Here is a 16,968-nt window from a genome sequence, read left to right as displayed (position 1 = left end):
AAATCCAATTGAACATTCTGTCCATATGCTGAAGGATAAACTTAAGGGGATGACCCCTCAAAACAAGCAGGAGCTGAAGACAATAGAGACCTGGCAGGGCAGCACCAGAGAAGATGATCAGCATCTGGTGATGTCTAAATCACAGACTTCAAGTAGTCAATCCGTACAAGAGATATGCCACAAAGTTCTAAACATGATAACTTTAATACATATACCACTGCTAGGACCCAAATATTATGGTGCCCAGAAATGAGGGAACTATGTATAGAAAGTGCTGTAATTTCTACATGGTCAAACCAAAATGTACACAAACTCCCTTTAATAAAATCTGGAATGTGGACTTAATCACATGTGAATTGTTGGATACAAATTAAAAACTGTGGAGCACAGGGTTAAATAAAGAAATAGTGTCTTTGTCCCAAACATTATGGAGGACACTGTATGCCTCAGTAATATCTCCTTCAGGCCTCTTTGATTTCAAGAGAAACTCCGATTAACCATTCGTTCTATGTGGCTGCAATTTTCTAGTCTTGCAGTATTCTTGTCAATCTCTGCAACCTCTCCAGTGCAATCGTGTCTTTCACATCATGTGGTAACCAGAACAATATGCAGGCCTCAAGCTGTGGGTAAACCGGTTTTATATATTGTTCTAGCATAACTCTCTCTTATATTTAATGCCTTTGCTAGTTCGGCATCCTATTTGCTTTTATTTAGCCTATCATTGGGTGCTAACTTAGGGAATTTAGGAATGTACATTTCAATGTCTCTCTGGTTCATCGTACCATTCAATATTCTGGCTTTTATTGTATTTTCCTTTGCACCTCTGGAAATAAACAGTAGTAGATTAAATTTGTTACCATTTTCTCTCCAACTAATCAGACCTGAAGTGTGGAGCTTTCCCACTCACCACCAACCAATTATTACATCATCTGTAAGGTTCTCTATCGTAAACCATGAATTACATAATTCAAGGAGATTACAGAAAGGGAAGAATTGAGTCACAGACACTATAAAACCCCACTGCTTACAGTTTTCCAATCATAAAATTTCCCACAAACAATGACCATGTCAACTTTGGCTCCAATATGCCACTCTCCCTGCTCTTCCATGACTTTGAGCTACCTACCTCGTCTAAAGCTTTGCTAGAATCAACAATTACCATCTTAAACACAAATCCCTCTACATCAGAGAGACTGGGCACAGATTGGGTGATGGCTTCATTGAGCACCTTGGCTCTATCCACTGCAATTGTGTGGATCTCCCACTGGCCACCCATTTCAATTCCCTGCCCCATTCCCTTGCTGACATGTCTGTCCAGTCTCGTGCATTGACACACTGAGACCATCTGCAAATTAGAGGACCAACACCTTCTGTCTGGGCACCCTCCAGCTGGATGGAATTAACATTGACTTCTCTAGTTTCTGTTAGAAACCGACACCCACCATCTTTTCCCATGGCTCTTTTCCACTCTTCCTTTTTCCCTCAGTCTCCTTTCTCAGCCTGGGGAAGGGCTCAGGCCCAAAACCTCGGTAATGCACCTTTGACTCCTATGTGAGACTGGCTGAGTTTCTCCAGCATATCTGTGATTTCAACTTCTGTGACCTTTTGTTACCTCCTTAATAAAAGTTCGATCCATTTTCACTAACTGCTGACTGTCCTTGGTTATCTATCAGCTGTTTACCTGAACTGAGACTGTCACTTTGAATTGATTTCAATAATTTGTCCTCCACCAGAGTTAAATTAACTACCTTGTTTATCTCTTCTCCTTTTTAAATAACAGCCAATCCTCCGGCACCATCCTTGCTGCCAGGAAGGATTGAAAAGAGGTAGTCAGAGCCTCCGCATCTTCTTCCCTTGCTCATTTTAACAGCATGGTGAAGTGTGTAGAAGAATGACACACACACACCAAAGCATTGGAAAATGAGACTGATTTATTGCTCTGGCCATCAGGTTTATATGGGCCCCTGGCGCTTAAGTCAGGGTCCCACGTCATTGAAGCGCTGGCCTTGGGTTGGCCAGTGTTCCCGCCAGAGCTCCCCATCTCCCTGCCATGCGGAGGTCACCTGGGATGACGGCAAGTGTCATCCCCAGGTCCAGCGGTCACTGCATTCGTTGGATATTTTGCTGGCTGGTCCGCGTCTCCATGCCTGGGCCGCTACATGACCACCCCCAGAACCAGCGACCAGGCCATAGTCCATAGCCTTAAGTGGTCTGCCCCTGCTATGTGGGGGCGGAGTGGAGACCGGTTCATTACAGTCCAGATATGCAGATTTCAGGTGGTTGACAGGAAGGGTTTCCCTCCTTACTGCCGATGTCGAGGCCAAAGGTGAAACCATTGTCTCTAATGACCTTGTAGGGTCCCTCGCAGGGTCATTGTAAGGGTGGCCTGTGTGCGTCCCTCCTCATGAATGTGTACTGGCAAGTCCTTAGGTTCTTTGGGATGCTATGCTTGGGCTGGTTGTGTGGAGGGGGTTGCTACGGGACCAAGGACCCCAGTTTCTGCTGCAGGTTCTTGAGGCTCAAGACGGCATCTTTTAGCCATTTATCAGGGGCCAGGAACTCTCTGGGGATGATTAAAGGAGCATCGTAGACCATCTCTGCCAATTAGGCATTGAAGTCCTCCTTCGGCGCGGTACAAATCCCCAACAGGACCCAAGGCAGTTCGTCCACCCAGTTGGGACCCTTGTGCTGGACCATCAAGGCTGCTTGGAGGTGCCTGTGGAAGCGCTCCACCAACCCATTGACCTTTGGGTGATATGCCATGTTGTGGTGGAGCTGTGTCTCCAAAAATTAGCCAGCGCTGCCCAAAGCCCGGAGGTGAATTGTGCCCCCCTGTCCAAGGTTAGGTGCTCCAGGACCCTGAATCTAGACACCCATGTGTCAACGAGTGCTCTGGCGCAGGTTTCTGTGGTGGTATCAGCCAGTGGGACTGCCTCCGGCCACCTTGTGGAGTGGTCCACCATGGTCAAGAGATATCTCCCCCTAGTGGAAACCGGTAACGGGCCCCACTAAGTCAATGTGCACATGGCTGAACCTGCGCTGCATTGTTTCAAAAAGTCTGTGTGGATGCTCTCGAGTGGGAAAGCACTTTGGAGGACTGACTATGCAGGTCTTGGCCCAGTGGCTAACCTGTTTAAGGAGCCCATGCCAGACAAACCTTTTGGCCACCATTTTGACCGTGGCACGGATAGCCTCAAAAACCTGTCAGCTCTGTGCAACTGGGACAATGGGGTGGGGGCTGCTGTAGAAATGTTGCACAGCAGTGTCAGGTTACCTGGGCTGACATGGATGTCGTCCACCCTGAGACTGGAGACGACTGTCCTATAAGCGGGAATCTTAGGGTCCTGCTGCTGCACTTTGACAAGGGCTATGTAATCAACCCCTTGGGACAGGGCGTGTACTGACTTGATCGCAGGGCAGGACACAGCATCAGCTACCACTTTGTTTTCCCCCATGATATGTTGAATGCCTGTGGTGACGTGTAGGACAAGTGTCTCTGTTGTTGGGCTGACCACTGGTCCAATATCTTATGGGGCATGGGATATCTGTTGGCCGTGGTGGCCTTATTGAGGCAATGGTAGTTGTTGCATCGTCTCCAACCCCCTACTGATTTTGGCACCAGGTGGAGGGAAAAGGCCCAGGGGACTGTCGGAGTGTCACACAATCCCCAGCTCCTCCATTTTCTCCTTCGTGAGGCTGAGCTTTTCGGGAGGGAGTCAGCATGCCCTGGCATGGAGCAGAGGGGCCGTGAGTATGTGGAACATTACCCTGTGCTTTGGCTGGGCCACGGAGAACTGTGGCGCCACTATAGAGGGGAACTCTGCCAGGATGCGGGTGAATTCATTGTCAGAGGGTGCTATAGCGTCCAGGTGGATTTTGTGTAGCCTGGCTTCCCTAGAGGCAGTCTGAGGTTCTGGCGTGCACTGAGCACCGCTTCTTGGTTGACCAGCAAGCAGTGGGCCCAAAGGAAGTCGACCCCCAGGAGCGGTTGTGCCACTGCCACGAGGGTGAAGGGCCCTGTGAACTGGCTGTTGCCAAAACGAAGAGAGATGTTGTGGGTCCCTTAAGTTCAAATGCAGGAGCTGTTGGCTGCCCTCAGTGTTGGGCCCTGCTTGCCACAGCGAGCATAGAGGCCTGCGGGGATAGGACGCTTAACTCGGCACCAGTGTTGACCAGCAACGCCTCCCCGACAGTGAATCCCAGGCATAGAGGAGGCTATCATGTGGGCCAATTGCCACAGCCATCAATGACGGATGGCCAGGGCATTTCCCAAAAACCCGCAGGGTTGTCGGCATCGACGGGCCTCCGCACCCTATCACTGGTGGTAGCAGCATAGCTGTCCCAGGGAGTTCACTTGCCTCTCCACTGGCCTTGGTCTTGCCGGGGGCTGTTTGTGGGGCTTGCTGATGTGGTCTGTGATAGTGCTAGTGTCCTTCTTCGCTCTCCAGAGCATGTCCGCTACGACGCTCTGAGGGACGCTGAAGTCCTTGACTGTGATCAAGAGCCATATATCGTCAGGCAGCTGCTCCAAGAAGATCTGCTTGAAGAACAGACAAGGCTTGTGGCCCTCGGTCAAAGTGAGGATCTTGGTCATTAGGGTGGACGGGGCCCTGTGCCCCAAGCTGAACATGTGCAACAATCAGGTGGCTCGTGCCGAGAAAGTCAGAAAATGCAGGTTAGCAGCACTTTGAGGGCCACATATTTGCCTTGCTCCAGAAGCTGCCAGAGGAAATCTACAACCCTGATTGAGGGCGCTAACGACAGAAGTAATGGGAGTTATCGGTGGTGATATGGCGAAGCTGGAACTGAGCCTCAGCCTGCTCGAACCGCACCCAGAATGAGACCGAGTGGACGGTTGCTTGGTCCGCTTGACCCGCCATCTTCAGGTGCAACTGCCAGTTGGACTTGTCGGGGTCACCACTGTAGTGCACGCTCTATGTGAGCGTGGAGAAGAAAGCCTTGGAAAACGACCGATTTATTGCCCTGGCTGTCGTGTTTATATGGCCCCCTGGTGGTTAAGTCAGGGCCCCACATCATTAGCAGTAAATTCACAGCCATGAAAGAGATCACCTGTATAATCCTCTACATTTTCAGGCCTGGGGTTGGCCGGCATTTCCGCAAGAGTTCCCCATCTCCCCGCCATGTGGAGGTCATGTGGGACAACGACCGGTGTGTCCCCCCCCCCCCCCCGAAGGTCTGCACAGTCACTGCATTTGTCGGCCATTTTGTGGGCCAGTCCATGTCTCAGTGTGTGGGCTGCCACAGTGGAATGTATTTAATCTCAGCCTGGATTTTAATCCAGTTTCAAGCATGATAACTTCCTAATTAGTAGCCTTCCAAGTTTCCACATTTATCTGCATTAATCCCAACGCATCATCTTCACCTTTTTTGTTGGGAATACTCTTTAAGAGCCTTATCTACATCATCTGCATCCACACCCAGCTTCCCTTTTGGCCCCTTCCCCTTTTCTGAATGATCCCCTGCACCCATATCTTTGGATTTTCTTTCATTTTATTATCAATGTTTGTTTTGTGCCTCCTGATCTACAGTTTGAACCAAAACATTCTGCCTTGCATCAGATGAGAGAGTCGATCTGGATTTATAGCCTCCTGTCTCAGAAATATATTTTTGCTAGACTTAAAAGTGAATTTTTGAAACCTTCATTTGGTGATATTACAGAGTAAATCCACTTGAAAATAATGTTTCACATGTACATCAATGTTATATTTATTATTTTAGAGACACTGTGAACACAACATGGGAAATTCCTGGTGTTTCCGGATCTGATGAAGGGTTCTATGACTGTGTGGCTATCAGTAGCTCAGGCACGGGCATAGCTCAAACCTACTTGATTGTTACTGGTGAGTAGTTACTGTATTAAAGATTTAATGTTAATGATTGTGTAGACGTGGTTGACAATAAGGTATATAAACATTTTCTGTGAATTACTCAGGACTGAAGGGGCAGTTCATTCATGTGACGGGGAAGGCAAGAATGCTATTTTCCATTTGGTTTTATGCTGTTTTGTCCTTCTTTCCCTTTGTCAGAAATTTACTTCTGTTTTCCTTTTCCACTCAGTGACAAGATACAACAGACTGAGTGGCTTCCTGCTTTACTGTAACACTCTGCTCATAACAGGTGTGAGTCAGTTTGGGTATGAGTCGAGAGTCTGTCTCTCTCTAACGTACTTCTGGCCTCCCTTTTGTGAATGGCTCAGTGCCTCTTCAACATGACCACCTGGGCTAACATGAAAGCATTATTCCCACCTTCTATTTTCATTCCCCAACAAACTAACTTGCTGAGAGCTCATTTTCAATCACGCCCTTCTTCATGTGTGAACCTTGACCATGACCACTTGTAGACTTTGGCCATAAAGCAACCTGCTATATTTTAGAAAAACAATAACTAGAATGTTTGGGCAAAGTATCTTTCCTTCTACTTCTTGTTGCTTTGAATAGAACATTACTTAGGCCTCAGTGGGATCTCCTTGCTCCTGATTTGCTGCATATAGCGAAGTTCCTTTGGTGAATCAACCTCGTATTAACTAAATGTTCCTCTGACCTAATGTTAAATTATATTTTTTTCAATTATATTTACAACTCGATAGCAGCTGATCCTGGCCATTGAAATCTGTGCAGCCCAATTATACCCAATTAACCTCCCAACCATGCAGGTTGGAGAGTGGGAGGAAACCGGAGGATCTGGGGAAAACCCCACAGGTCACGGGGAGAATGTACAAACTCCTTACAGACCCAGAAATATCATTGCGTTCACCACTCTGCTAACCACCATGCCCTCATTGTCATTTGTAAAAGAGAGATGAAATACACAACCCCTTGTTGAATGTAGAAGTATTCCCTAACTTCACTTATAAAGTCATAGTTCAAACGGGTGGGTCTGGTCCCTTAGCCTTAGATTTTCCAGACAGTCTGTACTAGTCGTTCTCTATTTACCTTATTATTTATCTTGGAAATTTCAATCAAGTGACCTCTAGGTTTCAAGGATGCAACCCCAGTTAGTGCAAACTCTTCCTTTAACTTGACCCTTAGAATCTAGATATCAGTCTGGTAAATGAACACTGCACTTTTTCCTAATCCCAGCACATTGTGTCATCATGTGGTTATGTAACTTCTTCCCTCTGCACTCAACACTGCATTTACCTTTCTGATTACTTTCTGTGCCTGCACATGGCACCTTAATCAACTGTTGAGATTCCATCTCTTGCCTTTCTGAACCAGAACAAGCTGTTGGGAAAACCTTTCTTGGCTTTGCACCTGCTTATTATCAGGTAAAAAAAATTAGCAAATGTAAGAGCTTCAGCATCATCAGTGGAAAAACTGAGAATAGTCAACTCCATAAAAAAAAACTTTAAGCATAGTAGGATAATTTGTATCCTTTTTCACACAAAACAGCTTTAGCTGAATTAAATTCAAGTCAGCATAGAAAAATATTCTTATTATTTTTAACCACTAAAGAACCCTGATTACTTCTCACATTCTGAACAGCAAGTCTTAAAATCAACTCTCTGTCTTGGTAGCTCAAGCATCCTAGTCAAAATAGAACTTGGAGCTTGACTGGGAAGTGGTTTCCTTTTTGCTTGTTGAGCTCTGTCCAGTTCCTGACCATTTGGAAAATATGCTGTTCCCATAACTTTGGGAATCCACTTCTGAAAAAACTGAACCAGATCTGGATCTTCAAAATTATCCAGAAGACCAACAATTTAAACATTATTTCTCCAACTTTGATTCTCCAAGGTATCAATCTTCTTCAATAAATCACTTTTCTGAATTCCCAGCCAGTAAATGCATCCTCCATCTGTCCCATCCTTTCTGTACATTGGTCCACATGATCTTGACAGCCAATAAATTTTTCTTCAATCTTCTTAAATTTATCCTGAACCTTATTCACCGCTTTCAAACACTTTGCCAAATCCAATTTAACAGAAGATATTTCCTCCTTCATTCATATCAGCAAACTGTTCCTTCATAACTGAGAATCTTTGACTCATTTGAATAGCCAGATTCTCCATCTGCTTAGACAGATCAATGATAAAGTTGGCTCTGACAGTTATTCTTAAGAAGGATAGGGATGCATTAAAAGCAGGATCTTATAGACCCTTTCCTTATTTAATGTAGATTATAAAATTGGTGCCAAGGTTCTAGCTAATAGATTAGCTAAATATTTATCAGATTTAATTCATGCAGATCAAGCGGGTTTTATTAAAAATAGATATTCAGCAGATAATATTGTAAAAGTTGATTTCTTTAATTAATATTTCTTGAGAGCAGTCTGACCAACCAATGGTAATTTCTCTCAATGCAGAGAAGGCCTTTAATAGAGTTGAATGGAGTTTTTTATTTAAAGTTTTGGAGAAATTTAATTTTTGGCCTTTTTTTATTGATTGGATTAAGGCTTGATATAAAAGTTTTACTGCTAGAGTTGTGACAAATGGACAGATATCTTCACCTTTTATGTTATCCAGATCAACTAGACAAGGCTGTCCTTTGTCACCAGCTCTATCTGTAGTGGTTATTGAACCTTTGGCTCAGAGGATTAGACAAAATAGTAATATTAAAGGTATTAAGGTGAAAGCTGATGAATATAAAATAAATTTGTTTGCAGATGATCTTTTTATATATTTAACACAACCTTTGAAATCTTTGGGGAGTCTGCATGATAGATTGGAGCGATACGGTGAAATACCAGGATATAAAATTAATTGGGAAAAGAGTGAAATGATGCCTTTGGCTGAAATGGATTATTTGCTTTGTAGGCATATTGTTAAATTTAAGTGGTCGAATCAGATTAAGTATTTAGGTATTAGGATAGATAATAATTATAATCACTTATGTGAATTTATTATCTATATTGTCTAAAATTAAATATGATTTGAATCAGTGGAAATATTTACCTATAATGTTAATAGAATGTGTTAATTGTATTAAAATGAATAACTTTCCTCAAATTCGATATCATTTTCAATCTATTCCCTGCAAGATGCGTCAAAAAAAATTTTAAAGATCTGAATGCTTTGGTGAGGTGGTTTTTGTGGATAGGTAAAATGGTAAGGGTGTCATTACAGAAATAAACTTGGAAATATGCTTTAGGAGGTTTGCAACTTCCTAATTTTCAGAAATACTATGAATCAGCACAGTTAAAATTTATTAACAGGATGTTTGAGGTGGATAAACCTTTTTATATGGGCTAATATTGAATTATCTCAGATTGGCGAGAAGAAGATGGATCAGTTTATTTATAGATGAAATTTTTATCTATAAATTCTATAATTCGATGTTTGAATTATTTGGACAGAGAAACGATACTTTGTTATTAATTCTTCAGTTATTAAATAATTATAATTTGCCTGTGTTGAAACATTTAATGGAATTAGGGAGTTAAAAAAAAAAGAAATTATAGGCACAGGTTAAAATTTTGGGTTAAACTCCTTTGTTTCAAAACAAACTTTTTCCTTTTACACTTAATAATCAACTTTTGAAGTTGTGGGATCAGATATGTATTAAATTAGTAGAAGATTGTTATGAAGCAGGATATTTTATTTAATTTCAAAGAATGAAAGAGAAATGTGAAATATCTTCGAATACACTTTTTTCTTATTATCAAATTAAAGCCCTATTGTTGGATAATTTTGGACATACGTTACAATTACCTAGGCGGTCTAAATTTGAAATTTTACTTACTGATGATGGTAAGAAAGAAATTATATCTGAGATGTATGCTTTATAGTAGAATAAAATGCTTAAGCCAGATGTTTATAAATCTAAATTAAAAAGGGAAAAAGATTTGTCCATATCTATTTCTCAGGATGATTGGATGAATCTATGTGAGGACAGTATTGTAAATGTAAGGTACAGATTGGTTCATTATAATTTTCTTCATCAAGTATATTTAATCCCAGAGAAATTAAGGAAATATAAATTTATTTCTTCTGATTTGTGTTTTAGATGTCATAAGGAGGTTGGTTCTTTTTTACATTCTACTTCGTTATGTGAGATGATTAAAAAAAACTTTTTTGGAATAGATTTAAGGAACTTTTTGAAGCTATTTTTAAATTGAAAATTTCACTTCATCCTTTAGTATTTTATTGGGTTATATTAAGAAATTGAGTTTGGAGTTAAAATTAAATAAATTTCAAATTGCTTTTTTGAAATTGGCTTTAGCTGTGGCTAGAAAATGTTTGGCAATTACTTGGAAAAATTAGACTAATTTGAGTATTGAGCAATGGCATTTGGAAATTACATCTTGTATTCATTGGAAAAGATAACATATAATTTACGTAATTAATTATTTTTTTTTTGGTTAAAACTTGGAGCCTGTATTTGGAATATATGGGGTTCTTCCCACGCACTGATGGTATTGCTCCAAACCATGGCAAATAATTGAAGAATTTTATGTTTTGTGATCTCTTTTTTGACTTTTTTTGGGGGGTAGTTTAGAAGGGGTTGAGGAGGGTTGGGTGGGTTAGGGTAGGGGGTATCATTTATTAAAATATCATGTATGTATTATGTTTTCATATTGTATTTTTTATTGTATGACTTATCAAGATCAATAAATAAAATTTTCAAATTTGTTCTAATTCTGTTTTTTCAAATCTGGACATTTGTGTAGAGTTGCAGCTTTCATATGAATTATCTGCAATTTCACAGCTCCTGATAACATCATTTATTGCTGCTAACCATATTTCTAGAGCCACCCCCACATGTGGAGATTCCTCAAAATGTCACAGCACTCCCAGGAGATCAGATAGTTCTCACATGCAAAGTCCTCGGAAGTGTTCGATATAACATTACCTGGATGCGTGATGGGATTGAGCTGCGGACCGGCAATGAGCGAATTATCCCTTTGAGGAATTCATCTCTGGAATTTCGGAATGTGCAGCCAGAGGATACAGGCCGCTATGAGTGTGTGGCGGTCAACATGCATGGCTGGAGCCAAGCCTCCGTGTGGTTGTTCATTCCTGGTAAGGATGTTCCCAATGACTTCTGCATCTCCACTGGGTCAAAACCAATGGTCTCCTTGTCCTTCAGCAGGGGGTGGTTCTGTACATTGAGAATTTAAATTCTCAAAGTTAAGAATGTTGGTCTAGTTTTTCTTGCTGAAAGAATTAATGGTTTCAGGACAGTTCGGAAATTGGTGGGAAAATTCAGAGAAATGGCTTTGGAAGACAAAAATCAGGCCAGTAATTTCAATTTTAAAAAGTGAAGGCAAAATTAAGTTGAACAGTTTCAAATAAAATTAAGATTTCTGAGTGCAGGTCCTTCCCAAATTACTAACAGCCAACGTATCAACTCCTCGTTTGGGAGACCGGCGGGATAGTTGGGGATGGATTTACTGGCTGCTTCAGGGTTCTAGGTATCTCCCGCCAGACAGGACTCGGATATTTCTGTGTACCTTCTTTCCCTATCAGCCTTCCCCACACTGAGCTGCAACACTCGGGTCAACACTTGCTCAACCAAGGGTCAGTGAGGGTGGCTGGTAGCCACTTTCCCTGCACCTGTATGCTGTTTCTCTGACCATCTCCTACCCTTACTTTATTTATTTACGACTTACCAACAGTTCAATTTACAATTAGATGCTAAGAATGGATTCCTGTCATAACCTGAGCACTCCCTCCATTTATCAAGAGAAGCCACTTCAGGAAGTGATTGACAAGTGGTGTGGTGATTACAGTATATTAGCCCTTCTGGGCTTCATAACCATTTCCATCTCTTCTTGTATTAATGGTGAACACTGACTCTTGTGCTGGGGTTATGGTATAATTTATTGAAACACTATATTGTTAAGCACTGGAAGGGAGACACAAAAACGGAGAAGCTGAGGGAGTATTAGAAAAGGATACTTCAGCAAGTCATTACATGTTGACAAATAAACAAGTGCACATCACTCAGAGGTGAAATAAAAAAAGAAAATTTAAATGCTTGAAAATCTAAAATGAAACATAATTCTGGATATGTAAGTGTCAGATAGAATTAAAAACCAAATGCCTATTGAACACCCTCTGGGGGTACTGATTAAGTAATCTTCAGTATTAAATCTCTGCTAGTTGCTTTGGGGACTGTTGTAACTGTCCTAGATTCTTTTCCTAAGGGTGGTGGTCCGCTTGGTTTGGGGCTTCCTTCTAATGAGCAGGTTTCCAATCCACTGAATAACATTAACAGGGGATATTGCTGTGGAACTCAAGCCTATCTCACCTGCCTTCCATCTATTCGAAGCTTCAGGACCCCTGATAATTGGCTGATGGAAAGTGTGAATCAAAAGCAAAATGCAGCAGGTGCTGGAAATTGGATATAAAACAGAAATACTTCACTTCTGTAATCATTTGCGAGAGGATTGGACGGTCTTTTACCATATAAATGGAGGCAGTTATTCATCAGGACTTTATTTTGTGAATTGTTTGCAGAGGCCCCACGAGTTTCTGTGAATCCTAGCTCACAGAGCTTCTCAAGAGGAGCAGAGATCCGCATTGACTGCATCGTAGAAGCTGGTTATCCTAACCCTGAAGTGACCTGGATCCACGAGAATGCTTTTGTGATTGGCGATGGCAGGTGAGGGAGTTGGAGCTTTGTTTCATTTCAGGTGTTGCAGGAGAGGAGAAGGTTTGATGTATCTTAAACTGAGTGATCAAATTAAACAGCTGGGATTGAACAAGTTTTCTCAATGGATCAGATGGACCTGACTAAGGATATTATTAAACACGAAAGTCTGCAGATGAGGTTGAGTGCAAATCCAGGCCCGAAATGTTGATTTACCTTTGCTTCCTATAGTTGCTGTGTGACCTGCTGAGTTTCTTCAGCTCATTTGTGTATTGCAAGTGAGGCAGGGCAGTGGGGGGTGGGGGGGGGAGGGTATTGTTGTTTCCTAATCTCCGTCTGATTGGCAGAGGGAATGTTTGAGTTGATGTAACCAGGAAAGGAAAAATCAGGCAGAGAGTGCAGCAAAGGTTCACTAGGATAATTCCTGTGCTGGGAAGTTGACCTGTGAAAAGAGGTTAAATAGAATGAACATGCTCTCCTTAGTTTTGCAGAATGAGGAGTGATTTAATTGACAATGCTTGAAGGGAAGATGCAGGGAGAATATTTATTTTTATTCTGAATGTCATGATGGAATGTTTTTCTGAATTAACAGACCAAAACTCCAACTGCTGGTCCAGTACCTTAATTACAATAAAACTCCATTCATTAGCCCTCCTGTTATTCTACTGGTTCTGTACATGACTCATGGGTAATGCTCCCCTGTAACTCACTGAGGGTCTATCTGCTGTTCCCTTTTAACTTCACTGGTTTCCTATGGTTCTTTTAAGCCACCTTTTCTGACACACTCTTCAACATACTGGGCACTTGTTTGTTGCCCCCTTAAACTTTTTGGAGCCCTTTTGAACACACTGTCTACTCTCGAAAACGTCTTACATTGTCAAGTATAAACTTTAAAAAAAATACTGTATTGAAGTATTAATACGATTAACATCCAATTGATTGGAAAGTCTGCCAGTTCAGCAACACCAAAGTTCCAAGGATGCCAGATTCTCAGAGCTTCCCTGTGCCCCAGAGTATCTGGTCCAGTAAAGTGTCTGTTAAAAGTTGATGGTAGTGTTTAATGATCACTTATTTAAAATGCAGAGGTGCCAGCATTTTTCGGTTTTTATTTCAGATATTCAGAGATTCATTTTCTTTTTATTTCTTAAATACCATTTATGATAAGAATTATAATTCTGATACAAAAACAAACCAATCCATAGCTGCCATCTTTAAATGCTGCTTGGGGAACTCAGCTTGTCGGTCAACGTTTTGGGTCAGGACCCTTCCTCGAGACTAAAGTAGGAAGGAGAGATAGCAACTATATCAAGTGGTGGAAGGAGCTGGGGTGGGGGGGGGGGTTAGAGGTGAAACGTAATGGATAGAGGGTAAGAGAGATGGCGAGACAGGAAGAGGAAGAGACCACTGAGAGGCAGGAAGGTTAGAGGAGTAGGTAAAGAAGCGATGGAAATAGTGGAACCAGACAGAGATGGGAGTAACCTAAAATTAGAAATTCAATGACCTTGTCAATTGATTTAAGGGTGTCCAGGAGGACTATGATGTGTTGTTCCTCAAGCTTATGTTTGGCCAATTTTTTTTTCTATTTTTCTTTAAATGTAATTCTTTATTGTATTCATGTTATAAAATTTTAAATGAAGTCTTCAAAATAAAAAGCTTATGTTTGGCCTCATCCTGACAATGAATGAGGCTGAGGACACACATGTCAGTGTGTGAAGCCCAGTACACAAAACTCAACAGGTCATGCAGCATCCATTAGAAAGTAAAAGGCAGTCAACATCTTGGGCCTGAGCCTTCTTCAGGAATGATCAAAATGAGGCAGACACCTGAATAAAAAGGTTGGGTGGGGGTTGCGAATGTGGAGGAGAGGGGGAGGAACACAGGTTAATAGGTGGATGCATATGGGAGGGCATTGCTTGCTGAGATTCTAAAGATACAGGAACCTGAAATCCAAGTTCAAGTACAGCTCGCTTCATTGAAAATACTGGGGAAGAACAGAAGTTCATGCCTTACTGCTGGACTTCATGAGATATCATAAGAAAGCTTCAGGGTAAAATCCCATCAAAGAACAACTATCAAGTTCGGTTCCTCAGGATTTGCGAGGGGATGTGAAGAATTTCTGGCAGCAGGTTCTGCCCAATTCTGATCCAACCTTTATACGCATGTGCTTTACATTTGAGAACCATCCGGGCTCCTTTATGCCTGTGTGGAAAACCAAAGGTGGAGAAGAGAAACTAAGGAACTATTTTTCCCCAAGTAACACTGAAGCACACCTGCATGTAGGCAAAGTATAGAACCCCAAATGAAACAATTATTTAAAAGTTGGCCAAGAACTTATAACCCCCTAACAACCTTTCAGGATATAATGGCCAATAAAGACAAACTAATGCAAGTTAGCCAATTAATATGTATTGAGTATAGGTTTTGGGATGTTATGGTAAAATTTGTACAAGATATTGGTGAGGTCAAATTTAGAGTACTGTGTGCTATTTTGGTCACCTAACTACAGGAGTGATATTAATAACATTGAAAGAGTGCAGAGAGATTTACTAGAATGTTCCCTGGACTTCAGGAACTGAGTTACAGTGAAAGGTTAAACAGGTTAGGACTTTATTCCCTGGAGCACAGAAGAATAAGGATAGATTTGATAGAAGTATTTAAAATTATAAGAGGGACAGAGTAAATGTAGTTTTTCCACTGGGGGTAGATAAGATAGAAACTAGAGGTGGCCAATTAATAAAAACAAAAATAATAGGGATAGAAGGAAATAATTTTTGGCATTGAATTAAACCTTTACTCGTGAGTTACTCTAAAAATAGTTATTCTGTTGCCAGGGATAATATCGGGAGATTATAAAGTTATTCCTACTTGTTCATCCTTCACAGTGATTTTATTGATGGGGTTTCCTATTAACAGATTAAGCACATTTAGTAATACAAAATAATTGAATTTTGTTTATGACTTGAGTTTTTGTTCCAACTGAAAATTATTCCACCCTGGCTGTATCACTACACTCAGACCGAGGCTGGCCAAACAATTTAGGAGTTGTCTCATTGCAGGTTCTAGTCAAAGGAAGAAAAACAGACTTTGTGCAAATCCCATAGCTTAATGAAGAAAGAAATGGGAGAGAAGGGAATACAATAGAAAAAAAATGCTGGAGAAACACAGTAGGTCACACAGTATCTAGAGGAAGCCAAAGGATATAACCTCTGTTTTGGGTCTGAGTCCTCAAGGTATAAGCAAAAAGTAGGCAGCCGGCTGAATAAAAAGTAAGAGGGAAAGGAAGAGCAGAGAAGGGAAGAAGGGGTAGGTGCAAAGGCCAAGAGGCTAGAACAGTGGTTCTCAACCTTTTTCTTTCCACTCACATATCACTTTAAGTAATCCCTATCCCATAAATGCTCTGAGATTAGTAAGGGTTTGCTTAAGGTGGTATATGGGTGGGAAGGGAAGGTTGAGAATCACTGCTCTAGACCCAATTGTTATTGAAATATTTTGCTTGAGAAAAATTGTAATTGGCCCATTTCCTTGGGAGGTATGAAACCATGCACATAACGAGTCAATTAGGTACAATTAAAACAATGGTTTTCAAACTTCTTCTTTCCACCCACATACCACCTTAAGCAATATCTTACTAATCACCTATGGGATAGGGAATTCTTAAAGTGGAATGTGAGTGAAAAGAAAAAAGGTTGAGAACCATTGGGCTGAGGTGATAGGTGATATGGGTGGGAGGGCAGAATGGAAAAAAGATGAGTTGATAGGAGGAGGGTGTGGCTTTCTGAATGAAGAAGGAAAAGAGGTGGGGAGCTGGAGGAAAGGAGGCGGGGATAGGGGGAGAGAGAGAGAGAGGGGGGAGAGGCCTAACAGAGGCAGGATAAATTGGTATTAATGCCTAATATTAGGTGTTGTTCCTCCATTTTGTGGATAGCCTTGGTTTGGTTGTTATGGGGTGTGGAATTTAAATGGTTGGCCTCAGGGAGGTATTTGTACTGTGTTAATATCAATTATACTCCTATTACAGACAATTTGATGACTGGATCCTTTTAACAGTGAGTGCATGAAAGGAATTCTCCATCATTGGTCTTGAGCTTCTGTCTGTGTTTCTCCTTCGTTCAGAAGACCACATGATTGCAATGTCAGGGTGGTCATTGCACTAGTTGGTATTAGCATGAAGGGTCATTTCAAATGTAGCTTAATATTTTTTAGCATTGCCATTTTTTTTTGAAGAAATGGTTGTTCATATTCTGAGGAACGTAGAAGACAAAGTTTGTATCTTAAAGGAACTGGAAGCACTAACTATGCCTTTGGTCCTTGATTGAAGGAAAGGCAGTCCACATGATGTATTTGAAGGAAAAGGGCTGTTTTTTATTTTATGGCCACCCATTTTGGGTGGCATTAGCTGTGGTGAGATATGATTCCA

General features: G+C 41.5%; 1 protein-coding gene across 1 annotated transcript in view; it reads left to right on the top strand.

The window, feature by feature from the left end:
* Positions 1–16,968, top strand: part of LOC138753503 (hemicentin-1-like) — a 349,996-nt gene that overhangs the window by 66,061 nt on the left and 266,967 nt on the right. The window contains exons 10-12 of the mRNA XM_069916635.1: positions 5,740–5,861; positions 10,706–10,978; positions 12,419–12,563. Coding sequence (XP_069772736.1) covers positions 5,740–5,861; positions 10,706–10,978; positions 12,419–12,563 — 540 coding nt within the window. The remainder of the gene's footprint in view (positions 1–5,739; positions 5,862–10,705; positions 10,979–12,418; positions 12,564–16,968) is intronic.

This window comes from Narcine bancroftii, chromosome 1 (assembly GCF_036971445.1).
Source record: "Narcine bancroftii isolate sNarBan1 chromosome 1, sNarBan1.hap1, whole genome shotgun sequence".
In the NCBI taxonomy this organism is placed as follows: domain Eukaryota; kingdom Metazoa; phylum Chordata; class Chondrichthyes; order Torpediniformes; family Narcinidae; genus Narcine; species Narcine bancroftii.
This window is presented reverse-complemented; position numbering and strand designations above follow the sequence as displayed.